This window comes from Salmo salar, chromosome ssa19 (assembly GCF_905237065.1).
Source record: "Salmo salar chromosome ssa19, Ssal_v3.1, whole genome shotgun sequence".
Classification (NCBI taxonomy): Eukaryota; Metazoa; Chordata; class Actinopteri; order Salmoniformes; family Salmonidae; genus Salmo; species Salmo salar.
The window spans coordinates 40,200,161-40,220,511 of record NC_059460.1 but is presented as its reverse complement, the minus strand read 5'-3'; the positions used below and the strand labels follow the sequence as shown (position 1 = coordinate 40,220,511).

The 20,351-nt window shown below is 44.5% G+C and overlaps 1 protein-coding gene across 2 annotated transcripts in view; it reads right to left on the bottom strand.

Annotated features, from left to right (window-relative positions):
- LOC106578818 (transforming acidic coiled-coil-containing protein 2) overlaps positions 1-19,968 on the bottom strand; it is a 76,864-nt gene extending 56,896 nt beyond the window's left edge. Inside the window, exon 1 of one of the 2 annotated variants that reach the window (XM_045702309.1) lies at positions 19,222-19,968. In XM_045702309.1, the coding sequence (XP_045558265.1) occupies positions 19,222-19,289 (68 nt within the window). In that variant the 5' untranslated portion in view covers positions 19,290-19,968. The remainder of the gene's footprint in view (positions 1-19,221) is intronic. The other variant, XM_045702310.1, reaches the window with a different exon arrangement.
- Positions 19,969-20,351: the final 383 nt, after the last annotated feature.

Sequence of the window (20,351 nt, the reverse complement as noted above, 5' to 3'; positions counted from 1 at the left end):
CTACAGTACATATTACCTCCACTACCTGATACCCCTACCTACAGTACATATTACCTCAACTACCTGGTACCCCTACCTACAGTACATATTACCTCCACTACCTGGTACCCCTACCTACAGTACATATTACCTCCACTACCTGATACCCCTACCTACAGTACATATTACCTCAACTACCTGGTACCCCTACCTACAGTACATATTACCTCCACTACCTGGTACCCCTACCTACAGTACATATTACCTCCACTACCTGATACCCCTACCTACAGTACATATTACCTCCACTACCTGGTACCCCTACCTACAGTACATATTACCTCAACTACCTGGTACCCCTACCTACAGTACATATTACCTCCACTACCTGGTACCCCTACCTACAGTACATATTACCTCCACTACCTGATACCCCTACCTACAGTACATATTACCTCCACTACCTGGTACCCCTACCTACAGTACATATTACCTCCACTACCTGGTACCCCTACCTACAGTACATATTACCTCCACTACCTGGTACCCCTACCTACAGTACATATTACCTCAACTACCTGGTACCCCTACCTACAGTACATATTACCTCCACTACCTGGTACCCCTACCTACAGTACATATTACCTCCACTACCTGATACCCCTACCTACAGTACATATTACCTCCACTACCTGGTACCCCTACCTACAGTACATATTACCTCCACTACCTGGTACTCCTTGTAAATGTTCTTGTTACTGTTATTTATTGTGTAACTATTTCCTTTTTTTTGTTTTTGAAAATTTGTCATAAGGGCTCATAAGTAAGCATTCCATAATAAAGTCTACACTTTATTTGACCAATAAAATTTGATTTGATTTGACATTGCTCTACAAACACTTCACCCTAACTGAACTGACACACTGATACAGAACTGGTACTTTGGCACCATACCCCCCACACACACACACACACACACACACACACACACACACACACACACACACACACACACACACACACACACACACACACACACACACACAGGAGAACATGAATCAGACAACAGCAGGGAGGAGAAGATAGGTGGGGGGAGGATAGTATGACCCCTGTATGTTCACCCTGCTATCATTATAGACATCAGTCAATGGCGGGGTAAAAGCCTCGTAAAACCTTCCCTTCACCACGGTCAATAACCTTAGTGCCCCTGGGGCAGGTCACTGCAGAGATGGACTTGAGGAGAGGTCAGGGCCACATCTCGTAACAAAAATTGCAGATGTGAAGCTAATGCAGATATGACAGAGAGATGAATAATCAATGGGGGGGCTGAATGGACTGGAGAAATATGTTTACAAGCTTGATAAACACTACTCACCTCTGCTGTACATGACCAACCAAAATAGCGTAATACTGCCCTACTTTTTCTCAGGTTCACGTTTATTGAGATTAATCTTGTCCCGGAGGCAGAGTAGAGCCATTTTCACTGATGGCCCGGCTGCCAAGTCAATATTGTTAATTTATCGTAAACATTACTGAAGATAAAAAAACTACTTTTTAAATTTAGGGTTAGACATAATGTTAGCAGTGAGGTTAAAATGAGCTTTTATAACTTTGTGGCAGCTAACAAGGACCCTGCTGCCTCCAGTTCATGAGTCATCCCAATAAACACCAACCTGCTACTATTTCATTAATATATGCCTTGACCCCCTTCCCATGCCATTTACCAGATGTTTTTATCCAAAGGCAATTACAGTCACTTGTGCATACATTTTACTTATGGGTGGCTCTGGGAATTGAACCCACAACCCATGCGCTGCAAACGCCACACTCTACAAACTGACATACAGAGGACCATATAAATCCAGAGGTGATATAACATATATTAAGCAGGATGGTGGTATACTCTAATAGTGACGGTAGGTAGCCTAGTGGTTAGAGTGTAGGGACGGCAGGTAGCCTAGTGGTTAGAGTGTAGAGACGGCAGGTAGCCTAGTGGTTAGAGTGTAGGGACGGCAGGTAGCCTAGTGGTTAGAGTGTAGGGACGGCAGGTAGCCTAGTGGTTAGAGTGTAGGGACGGTAGGTAGCCTAGTGGTTAGAGTGTAGAGACGGCAGGTAGCCTAGTGGTTAGAGTGGAGGGACGGTAGGTAGCCTAGTGGTTAGAGTGTAGGGGGGCAGGTAGACTAGTGGTTAGAGTGTAGGGGCGGCAGGTAGCCTAGTGGTTAGAGTGTAGGGACGGCAGGTAGCCTAGTGGTTAGAGTGTAGGGACGGCAGGTAGCCTAGTGGTTAGAGTGTAGGGACGGTAGGTAGCCTAGTGGTTAGAGTGTAGGGACGGCAGGTAGCCTAGTGGTTAGAGTGTAGGGACGGCAGGTAGTCTAGTGGTTAGAGTGTAGGGGCGGCAGGTAGCCTAGTGGTTAGAGTGGAGGGACGGCAGTTAGCCTAGTGGTTAGAGCATAGTAACCGAAAGTTTTCTAGATCGAATCCCCGAGCTGACATGGTAAAAATCAATCGCTCTACCCCTGAACAAGGCAATTAACCCTTTGTTCCCTGGTAGGATGTCATCGTAAATAAGAATTTATTCTTAACTGACTTGCCTAGTTAAATAAAATAAATAAATAAAATAATCCCCATTGTGTGTGTCCCTGTCTGTCCCAGTAAGATCATCTGTGGAGCCTTCAATCGACTCATTCTGACTTAAAAACAAGGGCGCAAGACTTGCCAGAAAAGATGGAGAAAGGGGGGGGGGGGCACTGAAGGCTAATCATCATTATACCTTCCCTCGCCACGGATAAGTAACCTTAGTGCCCCTGGGGCAGGTCATTGCAGAGATGGACTTGAGGAGAGGTCAGGAACGAGACACATCTCTGACAGGAGCAAAGAAAATAAGCACACAGTTTTGCTACTGGCCGGTGTACAGTAACAGTCTAATCTTCTTGGGATCCCTGACTCTCCCAGAGGGATCATCTGTAGAGCCTGCCGCTCAATCACACGTTGACGCTTATTGTCACGAGTCTTGTCCTGGAGGCAGAACTGAACAATTTGCGAAGCAAGCTAGATCTAGTCAGGGCTTTCTAAAGCTAGCCAGCTTCAGTTAGCTTCACATTCCAGTTCAGGCTTCGTCCGTACTACGAGGATAGATTTTCATCCTACGAGGGTAGATGTTCATACTACGAGGGTAGATGTTTGTCCTACGAGGGTAGATGTTCGTACTACGAGGGTAGATGTTCGTCCTACAAGGGTAGATGTTGCTCATCCACTTCCTGTTAACTCTAGCAGGCTTGAATCTGTGCGTGCGTATCGCACATGTTTAGTCGAATGCAGAACTCGTCACTGAGATAATGCAAAAATATCAATGGATGGGCGAGTCAGTGGCACATTTTAATTTGTGCCGAAATCAAAATGACGTCTTCATTTCGTGACTTATTGTTAATGCCGTCTTTGCCATGTTATTACTAATATCTTTCCTACTGCTATCGATATAGTTTTAGTATTCAGTCATACAAAAGTGTTACATTGTGTGAAGTTTAAAATGCATTCTGTCATCACTAAATGTGTAATTTCATATATTATTTTTTACATTTGATTAAGAAAACATTTAACCTCTAAAAGTCTAAGCCGTTGGTGTGGTTATACCATCGATCATTTAGCTATTTAATTTAGAATTTTAGTACCCCTTTAGGTATCAAAAAAATTATTTAAATTGTTTTGATAAAATATTGAATTTGGCTACTATTAAAGCTCATTGAATAACACGTTCATAAATGACAAAAAAGACAGTCAACAAAGGTATCATAAGGAATAAGGTTATTAAGTGTCTGTCCTATGTCTAGGAGATATAAGAAATCTCAGGAATATTTATGTTTTTTTGGACACATATTTAACCCCTTATTTTTGTTGGCACAAAACTACCTCCATACTGCCATTCATTGTATGGGTTAACTTCAGACGAATGTTTAATGTCTATATATTTCTCCATACTGTCACATCCTGACCAGTAAAGGGGTCTTTTGTCGTAGTATGGTCAGGGCGTGGCAGGGGGTGTTTGTTTTGTGTGTTTTGGGTTTTTGGTCTAGGGGATTTTGGTTCTAGTTTTCATTTTCTATGTTCTGTTTTCCGTTTTGTGTAAGTACCTGACGGAGCTGTCGGTTGTCGCTTTTGTTATTTTTTGTAAAGGTGTTTTCTCATTAAAAGGAAAGAAGATGAGCACTGTACCCGCTGCGCCTTGGTCTGTCCTTTACGACGCGCCTGACACATACTTCCATGTGTTTATATGGGTTACCTTCAGACGAGTTCCGTGACACTTGTGGGGGTCGTAGAGCAAAACCATTTGGACGCTGCAGACATTTTGTAAGAAGACAGATTTTTGGGATGTCTCATGGTCTGACAAACACCGCTGTAGCTCGGCCACCTTCCGCCGCAGATGCGGAAAGGCCGACATCGTCAGATATCTCTAGTTTAAACTGACGGATTTTGATGAGTTTTTTTTATTATTATGTTACTTAGATCGATGCACTGTGTCACGGTTGTCGTTGGTAATGGAGGACCAAAACGCAGCAGGTATGTGTAAACTCATCTTCTTTATTATATGGAAAGAAGGCAAACCCAAAATAAACACGTATACAAAAGAAACACACCGACAATAAACAGTCCTGTAAGGCTTGATGCTATACACGGAACAATCTCCCACAATTAAACAGACAAACACACCCAACTAATATAGGACTTCCAATCAAAGGCAACACCACACAGCTGCGTTCAATTGGAAGTCCACCCCAATTAACCAAACATAGACATACAACTAACTAGATCAACATAGAAATACGTAAACAAGGAACAGTGCCCAAAAACCCCGGAATACTTAAATCAAATGCCCTTTTTAGAAAAACACCACCCCTAACCACATAAAACAAATACCCTCTGCCACGTCCTGACCAAACTACAATACCAATTAACCCTTATACTGGCCAGGACGTGACAGTACCCCCCCTTAAAGGTGCTAACCCCGGAAGCACCTTAAAAAAAAAACAACCCCAAACAACAAAACAAAATTCCCCCCTACTAAAGGGAGGGAAGGGAGGGTGGCTGCCGTCAACGACGGCACTGTGCTACACCCACCCTCCCCAACCGACCTATATCTGGAGGTGGCTCCGGTTCTGGCCGTTCCAGGCAGTCGGGCCACTCTGGCAGCTCGGGGCAGTCTGGCCGCTCGGGGCAGTCTGGCCACTCTGGCATCTCCGGGCAGTCTGGCCACTCTGGCATCTCCGGGCAGTCTGGCCACTCTGGCAGCTCCTGACTAGTGGGTGGCTCTGGCGACTCTTCACTGACGGGCGGCTCTGGCGATTCCTCACTGACGGGCGGCTCCGGCGACTCTTGACTGACGGGCAGTTCGGGCGACTCTTGACTGACGGGCAGTTCGGGCGACTCTTGACTGATGGGCAGTTCGGGCGACGTCGGACTGGGATGACACACTTGAAGCCTGGTGCGTGGTGCTGGTACTGGACGTACCAGATTGGGAACACGCACCTCCAGGCTAGTGCGGGGAGCGGGAACAGGACGAGTCGGACTGGGCTGACGCACTTCCGGGTCCGCACGAGAGACAGGAGCTGGAAACCCAGGGCTATGGAGGCGCACAGGCGGTCTTGATCTTACCTCCTGCACAACCCGTCCTGGCTGGATGGAACTAGTAGCCCTGCATGAGCGGGGTGCTTGTACAGGGCGGACTGGGCTGTGCGGGGGCCTGATGGTAGCCGTGCGTAGAGCGGGAGTTGGGTAGCCTGGTCCTCGGAGGCGTACCGGCGACCAGATGCGCTGCGCAGGCATCCTCCTACCAGGCTGGATGCCCGCTCTAGCACGGCACCTGCGAGGGGCTGGAATAACGCGCACCGGACTGTGCGTGCGTATGGGTGAGATAGTGCGCTCCTCAGCGAAACATGGCGCTCTCCACCTCATACACTCCTCCATATAACCACGGGTAGCTGGCTTCCGGCTCTTCCTAGGCCTAGCCAAACTACCCGTGTGCCCCCCCAAAAAAAATTATTGGGGGTGCCTCTCGTGCTTCTCCCTCAGCGCGTCCAAGGCCTCGTACCTCCGCCTCTCTGCCTTGGCTGCCTCAATTTCCTCCCGTGGGCGACGGTACTCCCCAGCCTGGTACCAAGGTCCAGCCCCGTCCAGAACTTCCTCCCAGGTCCATCTCTCCCGCCAGTCCAACTCGAAATCCCTTTTCTTCTGCTGCTTGGTCCTTAGTTGGTGGGAGATCCTGTCACGGTTGTCATCGGTTAAGGAGGACCAAAATGCCGCAGGTATGTGTAAACTCATCTTCTTTATTATATTGAAAGAAGGAAAACCCAAAATAAACACGTATACAAAAGAAACACACCGACAATAAACAGTCCTGTAAGGCTTGATGCTATACACGGAACAATCTCCCACAATTAAACAGACAAACACACCCAACTAATATAGGACTTCCAATCAAAGGCAACACCACACAGCTGCCTTCAATTGGAAGTCCACCCCAATTAACCAAACATAGACATACAACTAACTAGATCAACATAGAAATACGTAAACAAGGAACAGTGCCCAAAAACCCCGGAATACTTAAATCAAATGCCCTTTTTAGAAAAACACCACCCCTAACCACATAAAACAAATACCCTCTGCCACGTCCTGACCAAACTACAATACCAATTAACCCTTATACTGGCCAGGACGTGACACACTGGTGAGTCAATAGACTCTTAAGTATTTATCAGTCGTCTTCCTCAAATGAAGGGAATGATGACGCAATCTTTGCAAGATGGAGGGAATTTGATTTCATTGGTCCTCAACTCGCGACTCAGTCATTTCATTCAGGATAAGTAGAGTTAGCTGTGTGTCTGTCCCGGAGCAGGTTCGTTCTGAACGATTCGTTGCCATAGAAATGTACCCGGCTAAAAGGTGAGACACTTTCATATGACCGGTTATGACAGGTTATGCCGAGTTGAACTCAGAGTTGACCGAAGTTCCCTCACCAACTCCTCAAACCTGCTTGGCAGGTTACCCATCTGACGATGTGGTCCTGAATGACTCAGTTGGTAGAGCATGAAGCTTAACAACACAAGGATAGTGGGTTTGATTCAAGGGACCAACCGTACTTAAAAAAAATATATGCATTCATGACTGTAAGTCGCTTTGGATAAAAAAAAACATCTGCTAAAATGCATGCATTATATCATGTAAATCGTGAATTTATGACCAGTACAGTGGTGAACACAGAGACAGGTACTGTTCTTGGTGCTCCTCCTAGGAGCTGAAAAAACCCTTTCAGACAAAACTACCACTTGTTTACCATACCCCCTTTCTTTATGTATATCTGAAGGGGGGTTAAGGGTTAAAAACACATTCCATTGAAACCCACCTAAAGACCTAGTCATAAAACGTATATTTTCACAGACCCTGTAACCAAACAGTACTGTATGTGTGAGGCTAGATAATATAAGTCTATCTCAATGGTTATTATGAGTCATTTACTGAGGTAATTAACACGTTTAGCAGCTCAGTCTACTGATGCCTTTGCGGAGGACATTTCACATTCTGTAACGACAGCAAACATACACCGTCACCATGGTAACTGGGAGCTGCTAGCCTTTCACCATATGCTCCAGTGTGGTTAAGAGCCCACACTAGCTTGGCCAACACACACACACACACACACACACACATATATAAAACACCCCAGACTACCACATTCATATCAACATGTCTATTACTGTTGTCTAAAACAAAGCCTTTTCAAAATTGTTGACCGTGTTGTCGCTTTGACTTGCTTGGCAGCCCTGTTGGCAACTAGCACACGGAGTCGCTGAGGGAGAGAGAGGAATGGGTAAGGAAAGGGAATGGGTGGTAGAGAGCAGCTGAGGGAACAAAGAGAGAGAGAGAGAGAGAGAGGAGAGGTGCTGTCTACAGCTTCAACACAGACCTGAGTGACTCGAGGCAGGATTGATTCTCTGACTCAGTGTGCAGCTAGCAGGAGGTACATAACTCACATACACACATACACACAATCACACACACACACACACATAAACTCTACCTGGCTCAGTGTGTAGCTAGCAGGAGGTACATAACTCACACACACACATACAATCACACACACACACACATACAATCACACACACACACACACACACACACACACACACACACACACACACACACACACACACACACACACACACACACACACACACACACACACATTCTCTATCTGGCTCAGTGTGAAGCTAGCAGGAGGTAGTCTACATAAGGAGTATACATAATGAATAGTCTGCATAATGAATAGTCTGCATAATGAATAGTCTGCATAATGAATAGTCTGCATAATGAATAGTCTACATAATGAATAGTCTAAATAAGGAATAGTCTACATAAGGAGTAGTCTACATAAGGACTGGTCTACATAAGGAGTAGTCTACATAAGGAATAGGTGTAGTCTACATAAGGTGTAGTCTACATAAGGAATAGTCTACATAAGGTGTAGTCTACATAAGGAATGGTCTACATAAGGAGTAGTCTACATAAGGTGTAGTCTACATAAGGAGTAGTCTACATAAGGAGTAGTCTACATAAGGTGTAGTCTACATAAGGTGTAGTCTACATAAGGAGTAGTCTACATAAGGAGTAGTCTACATAAGGTGTAGTCTACATAAGGAGTAGTCTACATAAGGAGTAGTCTACATAAGGTGTAGTCTACATAAGGAGTAGTCTACATAAGGAGTAGTCTACATAAGGTGTAGTCTACATAAGGTGTAGTCTACATAAGGAGTAGTCTACATAAGGAGTAGTCTACATAAGGTGGAGTCTACATAAGGAGTAGTCTACATAAAGAGTAGTCTACATAAGGAGTAGTCTACATAAGGAGTAGTCTACATAAGGAGTAGTCTACATAAGGTGGAGTCTACATAAGGAGTAGTCTACATAAAGAGTAGTCTACATAAGGAATAGTCTACAGAAAGGGTCTGTTTATCCCAGAACCCAACCGACCGTTCCTGTCTAAACAGACGTGTAGTCTAGCCTGGGAGAGATATATTTGGGGAGATAGCCATCTCTCCTGGGGAGAGGAGAGGAGGGAGAGGGGGAAACTGGGCTAAACCTGGGTCACCTGTCGTCCTCTAATCCTCTCAACACCCCCCCTCGATCCCTCTATCATCCCTTCAACAAAATGGAGGGAGATAAAAGAGAGTAGAGAAATCAAAAAACATTTTTCAGGAAGCAAAGTTCAATTGTTATATTATTATTGGTCTGTGTTGCTATGTCTATTATATCATCACAATCTAATTTTGAAACAATCGCGAGCTTGGTGGATAGATTTGTCCGAGAAAATGGGAGATAGAGAGGGGGAGAGAGAAGGGGAGAGAGAGGGAGAGGGGGAGAGAGGGGAGAGGGGGAGAGAGAGGGGAGGGAGAGAGAGGGGGAGGGAGAGGGAGAGGGGGAGAGAGGGGGAGAGGGAGAGAGAGGGGGAGAGAGAGAGAAATGGAGAGAAGGGCGGGAGAAAGAAAGAAAGAAAGAAAGAAAGAGAAAGAAAGAAAGAAAGAAAGAAAGAAAGAAAGAAAGAAAGAAAGAAAGAAAGAAAGAAAGAAAGAAAGAAAGAAAGAAAGAAAGAAAGAAAGAGAAAGAAAGAAAGAAAGAAAGAAAGAAAGAAAGAAAGAAAGAAAGAAAGAAAGAAAGAAAGAAAGAAAGAAAGAAAGAAAGAAAGAAAGAAAGAGAAAGAAAGAAAGAAAGAAAGAGAAAGAAAGAAAGAAAGAAAGAAAGAAAGAAAGAAAGAAAGAAAGAAAGAAAGAAAGAAAGAAAGAAAGAAAGAAAGAAAGAAAGAAAGAAAGAAAGAAAGAAAGAAAGAAAGAGGGGAAAGAGAAGGAGGGGTCTGGCTGGTAGGAGGGTGGTCGTCTCATGGCAGCTGTGTGATTAGCGTGTCATTGGATTAGTGGTAGTGTGTGTGTGTGTGTGTGTGTGTGTGTGTGTGTGTGTGTGTGTGTGTGTGTGTGTGTGTGTGTGTGTGTGTGTGTGTCACTATCAGGAGGCTAAAAAACTTTCTCAACACCTCAAGAAATTAGACTGAACCAATTATCCTCCCCTTCTCCCTCCCCCTTTCCATCTCTCTCCTCTTCTGTATCTCTCGCTTTCTCTCTCTTTATATACAGTATATATATATATATCTCTCTCTCAAGACCCCATCGGTCTCCATCTGCCCCTCTTTTCAAATCAAATCACCTTTTATTGGCCACATTCACATATTTAGCAGATGTTATTGTTCTTTCGCTCGTTTCTGTTTTGTGTGAGACACTGTTGGTCAGCAAGCTGGACTAGCACAGCGCCGATGTCATAAAGCCTGCTGTCTGTCTGTCAATCAAAAAAACTCAATATACAGAATCAAGAAGAGATAGAGGGAGAAAGAGAGGAGAGAGAGGAGAGAGAGGAGAGAGAGAGAGAGAGAGAGAGAGAGATAGAGAGAAGCTTAGATCACCCTCTAGTGGTGGTAACATACAACTACAACTGGCAACCTTTTTATTTTATTTTGTGTTATTGACTGTAAGTTTGTTTATGTGTAACTGTGTTGTTTGTATCGCACTGCTTTGCTTTATCTTGGCCAGGTCGCAGTTGTAAATGAGAACTTGTTCTCAACTGGCTTACCTGCTTAAATAAAGGTGAAATACATTTTAAAAAACTGCCATTGGTAAATATGGCATGTATTCCAGATTATATAAAACCTGTCCTTCAATTTAACACACACAGTGAACAAGTGTGCATGCAAAAAGTGTGTCTTTACACATTACATTTGATCGATTTGGAGAACTGTAATATTTATCAGAAAATGCTATTGTAATTATACAGTCGCATTTTCAGAGACATACAATTCTCCAAATCAATCAAATGTAACGCAGAACATGAATTTATAATTACAATAGTATAATAATATATATGCTAATATACACTGAGTGGACAAAACATTAAGAACACCTGCTCTTTCCATGACACAGACTGACCGTCACGTCCTGATCTGTTTTACCTGTCCTTGTAATTGTCTCCACGCCCTCCAGGTGTCGCTGATTTTCCACAGTGTATTTATCCCTGTGCTTCCTGTCTCTCTGTGCCAGTTCGTCTTGTATGTTTTTCCAAGTCAACCAGCGGTTTTCCCGTTCTCCTAATTTTTGCATTCTCCCTTTTCTAGTCCTCCCAGTTTTGATCCTTTGCCTGTTTCTGTACATTCGCCTGCCTGACCATTCTGCCTGCCTTGACCACGAGCCCTGTCTGCCACTCTGTACCTCCTGGACTCTGATCTGGTTTTGACCTTTTTGCCTGTCCATGACCATTCTCTTGCCTACTCCTTTTGGATTAATAAACATTGTAAGACTCCAACCATCTGCCTCCTGTGTCTCGCCTTGTGTCATGATAGACCAGGTGAAAGCTATGATCCCTTATTGATGTCACCTGTTAAATCTACTTCAATCAGTGTAGATGAAGGGGAGGAGAAGGATTTTTAAGCCTCGAGACCGTTGAGACATGGATTGTGTAAGTGTGCCATTCGGAGGGTGAATGGGCAAGACAAACAAGATTTAAGTGCCTTTGAATGGGGTATGGTAGTAGTTTGTTTAACCTTTAGTTAACTAGGCAAGTAAGCTAAGAACAAATTCTTATTTACAATGACGGCCTACCCCAGGTCAATTGTGCACCGCCCTATGGGACTCCCAATCACGGCCGGATGTGACACAGCCTGGATTCAAATCAGGGACTGTAGTGACACCTCTTGCACTGCGATGCAGTGCCTTAGACCGCTGCGCCACTCGGGTGCACCGATTTTGGTCAAGAACCGAAATGCTGTTTTGTACCCTCAGTGTTTATAATTATAGATTAATAATAACAATAGCATTTTTTGGAGACATATTACAATTCTCCAAATCAATCAAATGTAATGCCAAAATACAACTTTTTTTTGTTGTTGCATGCACTCGTGCGTTTACCTGTGAGCACTGTGGTCGCCAGACAGACATTGGGGATGTGGAGGCTAGAGGAAAGGGTTTGAATGAAGATAATCTGTGCATTTTCCTCTCATCCTCATCCAGACTGAGAGAGAAGGAGAACAGCAACCTTGATGAGTCTATATTAAGTAGTACTTCAACTCGTCTCGGCGTAGCTATATCTCCATGTTGTTGTCACACCTCCTTTTGGAGGTCTGGAGAATTTTGTATTATGCCCCGCACACATGGTGAGGTAGTTCATTATGACCCGTACACATGATGATGTAGTCCATTGTGACCCGTACACATGGTGATGTAGTTCATTATGACCCGTACACATGGTGAGGTAGTTCATTATGCCCCGCACACATGGTGAGGTAGTTCATTATGACCCGTACACATGATGATGTAGTCCATTATGACCCGTACACATGGTGAGGTAGTTCATTATGACCCGTACACATGATGATGTGGTCCATTATGCCCCGTACACATGGTGATGTAGTCCATTATGACCCGTACACATGGTGATGTAGTCCATTATGACCCGTACACATGGTGATGTAGTTCATTATGACCCGTACACATGGTGAGGTAGTTCATTATGACCCGTACACATAGTGATGTAGTCCATTATGCCCCGTACACATGGTGATGTAGTTCATTATGATCCGTACACATGGTGATGTAGTCCATTATGCCCCGTACACATGGTGATGTAGTTAATTAAACTGTGCTTCATATTCACACTACTGGACAGATAGCATGGGGAGGGTTTCACAAGGCAAGACAAGATTGAGGACAGCGTAGTCTCTCATCAGAGATCGCATATATTTTGGGAGACTAGAAAAAATATGACCTTTTCATTCAAGACAGGATAAACATATTGTTTCAGGTGATAATAAAACATGTTTAGTTTAGTTATTTTTTCCTCTTTGGCGCTGTTATAACACTGTTTCGTGGATGGTCCCTATTGAAATGAATGACATCCGATGCAACGCACCGGACCGCTCAGATGTCATGTAAATGGGGCTTGAGTATAAACAATTAGAATCGTCTTCTGGATTTCGGCGGCTACATTTTGATTGGATGATATATTTTAAGAACCCTCCCCCTACATGCCCTTAAAAAAGGGAAGTTATGGCCATGTCCACCTACAGTCAAAGGTAAAAGTTTATTGTATCAAGTGTGGCCGACAATGTGCAATTGATTGAAATTCAAAGTCACCACAAACACATCATACATCAATATATTTGGATGGGGTTTTAATCATTTAATGAGTGATTTTTTTATCCTCACTCACTGTTGCTCGTATGGCACTAGTGGGCACGTTTGGAGCTCCGCCCAAGCAAGGCATTTGATTGGTTTGACGTATTGCGAGATGTCACTAGTATCCACCCCTTTGTTGCTACTTTCTGACGTGGACTTCACCAGGCTTTCTGAATAGGGAAGCCTGGTTCTTGGGCCGTTAATTAATGCATTTCTGAGCTGAGTTTTATACTACAAAGCAGGATCAAAAGATACGCTTGAAATGGGCCTGGTCTCATTTAATCAACAACCAAAAAGCCATTTCTAAGTTTAGTTTTCTTAATGACCCAGTAAAATCCATAGTTATTTCTGGTTGTTGATCAACTAAGTCATTGATTCTGCTTTGTAGTATTCCCCTCTGGGCACAACAATGACAACACGGTGAGACAAAGCCCCTTAGAAGGACCCTTAGACCAGAACACTCCTAATGATGATAATAATCTCTAATCTGAGACACGGTCTGAAACCAGATGGCCTAAAGCTTCTTCCAGACACAACAGGCTATGGTTAATAAGGACAATGTTCTTGAATGGAGCTATGATCATCAATAAAGAGCAGGTGGTTAAGAGCATTGGGCCAATAACTGAAAGGTCCCTGGTTCAAATCCCTGGGTCGACCAGGTGACAGAAATCTGTCAATGTGCCCTGTAAAATCACTCTGGATAAGAGTGTCTGTTAATTGACATAAGTGTGATCATGTATGTTTTGATTATCCAGTAGTATCTTATGTTGCTATGGTTATCGTCTGGCTCCCAAGGTTCAGGAAGCAAGTCTCCTCTGAGAATAAATTGTAACGAAGACCGGTGGCAAATAGCCAAGGTATCCAATCCCAGAGTGGCAGCCACCCACCCCCCGCACCTCTCACAAAACGTTTATGTATACGTGTCTTTCTGAGGGGTTTGGGCTAAAAGTGGAAGTCAAATTTCGATTGGATCTTTTGTACAATTGACCAATAAAGTGATCTTATTCTTACAGCAGCTCCCTACCCATCCTTGCCTTGCAGCAAGATGATGTCATCATACAACAATCATGCTCGCCATGGATACGGGTCTAATGCCTCTGTGGATAACACACAAACGCTCGATAAGAATGCCTCGAGCCAGTGATAACACATACAGTAGATATAGAATCTGATGAACTGGATGTCAAAATGTTTTTTTGCTTTTTCTTTTTTTACATCCATGTTACATCTCTATGTGACGTTGGGAATAAATGATCCCTGTGCCTGCAATGGTCCTGAATGTCCAAAATACTACATGAAGAAGCCTGTTACCTCCTACATGAAGAAGCCTGCTAACTCCTACATGAAGAAGCCTGCTAACTCCTACATGAAGAAGCCTGCTACCTCCTACATGAAGAAGCCTGCTACCTCCTACATGAAGAAGCCTGCTAACTCCTACATGAAGAAGCCTGCTAACTCCTACATGAAGAAGCCTGCTAACTCCTACATGAAGAAGCCTGCTAACTCCTACATGAATAAGCCTGCTACCTCCTACATGAAGAAGCCTGCTAACTTCTACATGAAGAAGCCTGCTATCTCCTACATGAAGAAGCCTGCTAACTTCTACATGAAGAAGCCTGCTAACTCCTACATGAAGAAGCCTGCTATCTCCTACATGAAGAAGCCTGCTACCTCCTACATGAAGAAGCCTGTTATTTCAATGCTTCTGCTCCATTGTAAAACCTTTCTCTCTATCGCCTCTATCTCTAACACTCCTCTGTCAGCCTGGGTGCCAATCTGTTTCTGCTCTCTTGCCAACTACTTAAAGAATTGTCATGAAGAACATGGCTTGACAATGACAATAGAGTAGGCAAAAGCACAAACAGATCTCGGACCAGGATATAGAAGGAGACAACAGATATGGGACCAGGATATAGAAGGAGACAACAGATCTGGGACCAGGATCTAGAAGGAGACAACAGATATGGGACCAGGCTACAGAAGGAGACAACAGATCTGGGACCAGGCTACAGAAGGAGACAACAGATCTGGGACCAGGCTACAGAAGGAGACAACAGATCTGGGACCAGGCTATAGAAGGAGACAACAGATCTGGGACCAGGCTACAGAAGGAGACAACAGATCTGGGACCAGGCTATAGAAGGAGACAACAGATCTGGGACCAGGCTATAGAAGGAGACAACATATCTGGGACCAGATTACAGAAGGAGACAGCAGATCTGGGACCAGGCTATAGAAGGAGACACCAGATCTGGGACCAGATTCTCAGAAGGAGACACCAGATCTGGAACCAGGCTAGTGCCAGCCTGTATGTTAGAATGAATGGTAAAGGCCCTACAGATAGCTACAAGCCATGTGTACTGTACTTATATAAATGGTGCACCAGAAACAGTTGCATAACTGAAAACATGAGCATTCTAAACCTCAAAGCCATGTTACTAATGGTTGAGAGAGCAGAGCACACTTCTCTGACGTTGAGCAAGGCAACTCTGTCGTGGCTGGAAGAGGCTGCTATAGCCCATAAGCCAGGGTTCCCCAACTGGCGGCCCACGTTCTGAATTTGGCCTGAGGTGGTTTTATTTCCCCCCCAAGTTATTATAATTTTTTATTTCATTGTCGGACATAAAAGACTGTAAAAACACCCGTAAATCAGATCCAAGTAATTTTAATTTAGGAAATCTGTTCCCATGCATTCCACACACATAATAGAGAGACACGTGATCGGTTACCAAACGTAAACAAGGTTTGAAATGATTATGTATTAGTCAGATATTATATCTGTTTTGGGGTTATTGGGTCAATTTGCAGTCTACAAACCATCCGCTCAAGGAAAACATCCGCCCGTGACTGAATCTAGTAGATGTTGTAAGCGTTCACTATGCCTAAACCATTAACTAGCAATAGCTTCTTGCCTCAGTGGCTACAGTATTACATCTGGATAATCAAGCAGTTGAGAAAAGTATTATCTGGCCTCTCACACAGAGCTCTCACACAGACCTCTCTACAGTTGTCTCCACAGAGCTCTCACACAGAGCTCTCACACAGAGCTCTCACACAGACCTCTCTACAGTTGTCTCCACAGACCTCTCACACAGAGCTCTCACACAGACCTCTCTACAGTTGTCTCCACAGAGCTGTCACACAGAGCTCTCAAACAGAGCTCTCAACTCTGCTTAGGCTAGCTCCCCTGTCACTAAGCCTGGCCCATGTTCTCCTGTGCTCCTGAGATATAAATAACTCTCTCTCCCACACTCTTCCTTTCCTCTCTCAGACACAGCGACGTGTTCTATTTCAACACAGTCCCCAGCACTGCTTCCTGTCTGTCTGTCTGTCTGTCTGTCTGTCTGTCTGTCTGTCTGTCTGTCTGTCTGTCTGTCTGTCTGTCTGTCTGTCTGTCTGTCTGTCTGTCTGTCTGTCTGTCTGTCTGTCTGTCTGTCTGTCTGTCTGTCTGTCTGTCTGTCTGTCTGTCTGTCTGTCTGTCTGTCTGTCTGTCTGTCTGTCTGTTCTGTCTGTCTGTCTGTCTGTCTGTGCCCTCCTTCTCCTAGCAAAACATCTCTCTCTCTCTCTCTCTCTCTCTCTCTCTAGCAGAACAGCACTGATCAAAAATACATTTACAGAACTTCCGATCATTTTCTTGCCTTTTTAACATAATATTAAATGAGTATTAAATACAAATGTCATCAGCGAATACAAAATTCCCTGTTAAATGTTTTGTTCACAGAATATGAACACATTGAGAAACGTGTGTAATCGTGTTCACTGTTTCCATCAACCAGTAAATACTAAATCATCCCATCAGCTTCATACCATGTACAAAATAGGCAAAGATCTAGCCAATGGGAATATCTTATTTTTAAGATTTTTTTTACAATGTTGAGGACATGCAGAGATGCAGAGAATAATGTCATTCATATCACTTGCGTTCATCCTTCCCTTATTTCTGTTGTGGATTGTGTTTCTGTGAACCAATGGAACGTCTACAAAACTATGAGCAAACCAGCCGATATATTGATTACATGTATTTGTGATTGTAAATGAATCCTACACACAATCTGATACTTTTCCCCCCCCAATTTTTTTTATGAGGAATAATATTTAATTTCATGTGTATGAAATTATTTGGTGAACTAAACACGACATGACCAAAAGTATGTGGACATCTACTCGTCAAACATCTCATTCCAAAATCATGGGCATTAATATGGAGTTGGTCCCCCCCTTTGCTACTATAACAGCCTCCACTCTTCTGGGAAAGCTTTCCCGAGTGGCGCAGTGGTCTAAGGCATTGCATTTCGGTGCTTGAGACGTCACTACAGTCCTTGGTTTGGATCCAGGCTGTATCACATCCGGCCGTGATTGGGAGTCCATAGGGTGGCGCACAATTCGCCCAGCATCATCTGGGTTTGGCCGGTGTAGGTCGTCATTGTAAATAAGAATTTGTTCTTAAATGACTTGACTAGTTAAATAAAAGTTAAATACAAAACATTTTTTTAAAAGATGCTGCAACATTCCTGTGGGGACTTGCTGCCATTCAGCCTCAAGAGCATTAGTGAGGTCGAGCACTGATGTTGGGCGATTAGTCCTGGCTCGCAGTCGGCATTCCAATTCATCCCAAAGATGTTCGATGGGGTTGAGGTCAGGGCTCTGTGCAGGTCAGTCAAGTTCTTCCACACCGACCTTGACAAACCATTTCTGTATGGACCTCGCTTTGTGCACGGGGGGCATCGTCATGCTGAAACAGGAAAGGGCCTTCCCTAAACTGTTGCCACAAAGTTGGAAGCACAGAATTGTCAAGAATGTCATTGTATGCTGTAGTGTTCAGACCTTTATCATTCTGATAGTTTGGATTAATGTATTTATGTTCTTAGAAAACAATTTACTGTTTTGCAAAAAAGCCACAGAGTTATGTGTCTTCTGGGCAACATTGTTAAAAAAGAAAATACGCGATTGAGAAGAATTCACCAGTCAACTATAGATACATGTAGGTTACATACACATTGTGTACACTTCCACATACCACTTCATTCTCACAGCCTGCCTGGGGCAGTGTAGTGTTGAAACACAGTCCACAGTTCACACACACACACACACACACACACACACACACACACACACATGCACACACACATGCACGCTGCCGTCTGTGGTCTCATCCTCATTTCCATACAAAGCAAAACAACAACAATCACCATCTCTCTCCCTCACCTCTAAACCATCCAGAGGCCCATGGGTGAGCTCGTACATCATGTTTTTATTTTACCTTTATTTAACTAGGCAAGTCAGTTAAGAACAAATTCTTATTTTCAATGACGGCCTAGGAACAGTGGGTTAACTGCCTTGTTCAGGTGCAGAACAACAGATTTTTACCTTGTCAGCTCGGGGATTCGATCTAGCAACCTTTACGGTTACTAGTCCAACACTCTAACCACTAGGCTACCTGGATAACATATGGATATGGGGCACAAAAGCCCTTCTCTGTTTCTCAATACCCAGCATGCAAGGAGGAGCTCCACAACAATCACAAGAGCAGTAACAATATCCTCATGTTCTACACATAGTCCCTGTCTCTCCAGACCAGGTGGATCGGACCAGGCAACAGAACTCATGTGCATGGATATCCACACAACCAGAACAAACAAGACAGAGCCTCAGGGCACAAAGCCCAGTCCAATCAGAACCCAGAACCACAAACTCGGAACACAGAACTCAGAACCCTAAACTTGGAACACAGAACCACCAACTCGGAACACAGAACTCAGAACCCCAACCTCGGAACACAGAACTCAGAACCCCAACCTCGGAACACAGAACTCAGAACCCCAACCTCGGAACACAGAACTCAGAACCCCAAACTCGGAACACAGAACCACCAACTCGGAACACAGAACTCAGAAACCCAAACTCGGAACACAGAACTCAGAACCCCAAACTCGGAACTCAGAACCCCAAACTCGGAACCCAGAACTCAGGAATCAGAACTCACATGTTCTCTGTGTGCTCCTTGGTTAGACTGGGGGCCTGTCCATCTTCCAGGGACTGCTCAGCTCCCATTCTCCTCCACTGCTAGGTATGCCCCCCTGTCCTCCTGCTCCTGATGCTCCCCCAACACCCTCCACATCCAGCTGTTACCCCCTCCTCCCCTTACTCCTCTTTCTGGGCCAGAAGGAGAGTGTGTCGGGGACTGTGAGCGTGTAGCAGTCGATGAGATCCGTGGTGTGTTTTACCTTGCTGCACTGCGGTGGAGGAGAGGAGCGGACGCTCGCATCCGGAGGAGAGATTTAGGACTGTCCGATTCCTTCTTTCATTCAGGCAACAGCATCCTTGTTTTATCTGTCTCTCTCTTTCTCTGTCCTGTTAATCCTTCTCTCTCTCTCTCTCTCTCTCTCTCTCTCTCTCTCTCTCTCTCTCTCTCTCTCTCTCCCAGTCTCGTTGTTTCTCACTCTCTCTGTTGTTATGGTTCCTTTTCTCACAGCTTCTCCTCTAGTCTCGCTGTCATTCTCCGTCTGTGTATCTGTCTACATCACGGACTGTCTCTGTCTGGCTATGAGATTACAACACCGTAGTGTAGAGTGATGCAGTACATAGCGTGAGATAAAAAAAAACAAAAAACAAAAAATGGATGACAGGAATAAAATTATATTCTCTCTCTGTCTCGCTGAAGCGCCTGTTTTGGTTGGTAGCTTGATGATGTCGCTGAGAATGCTGTGTAGCTGCTGCTCTGCCTCCTCCTCCTCCTCCTCCTCCTCCCCCTCTCTCTCTCTCTCTCTCTCTCTCTCTCTCTCTCTCTCTCTCTCTCTCTCTCTCTCTCTGTCTCTCTCTCGCTCTCGCTCTCCTCAGCTCCCCCTGTGAGACCAGATGCCTTTAAAAAGGCGAGCTGTTTTTTACCGTGTGCTGCTCCGGCGGTGCACGGGCAGACTAACAGCAGAGAGTGACCGGTGCTCTCTATCTCAATCTCTTTCTCTTTGTCGCTCTCTCTTTCTTTCTCCCCCTATCTGTCTGTGAATGTGTCATTGTGGGTGTGTGTTTGTGTGTGTGTGTGTGTGTGTGTGTGTGTGTGTGTGTGTGTGTGTGTGTGTGTGTGTGTGTGTGTGTGTGTGTGTGTGTGTGTGTGTG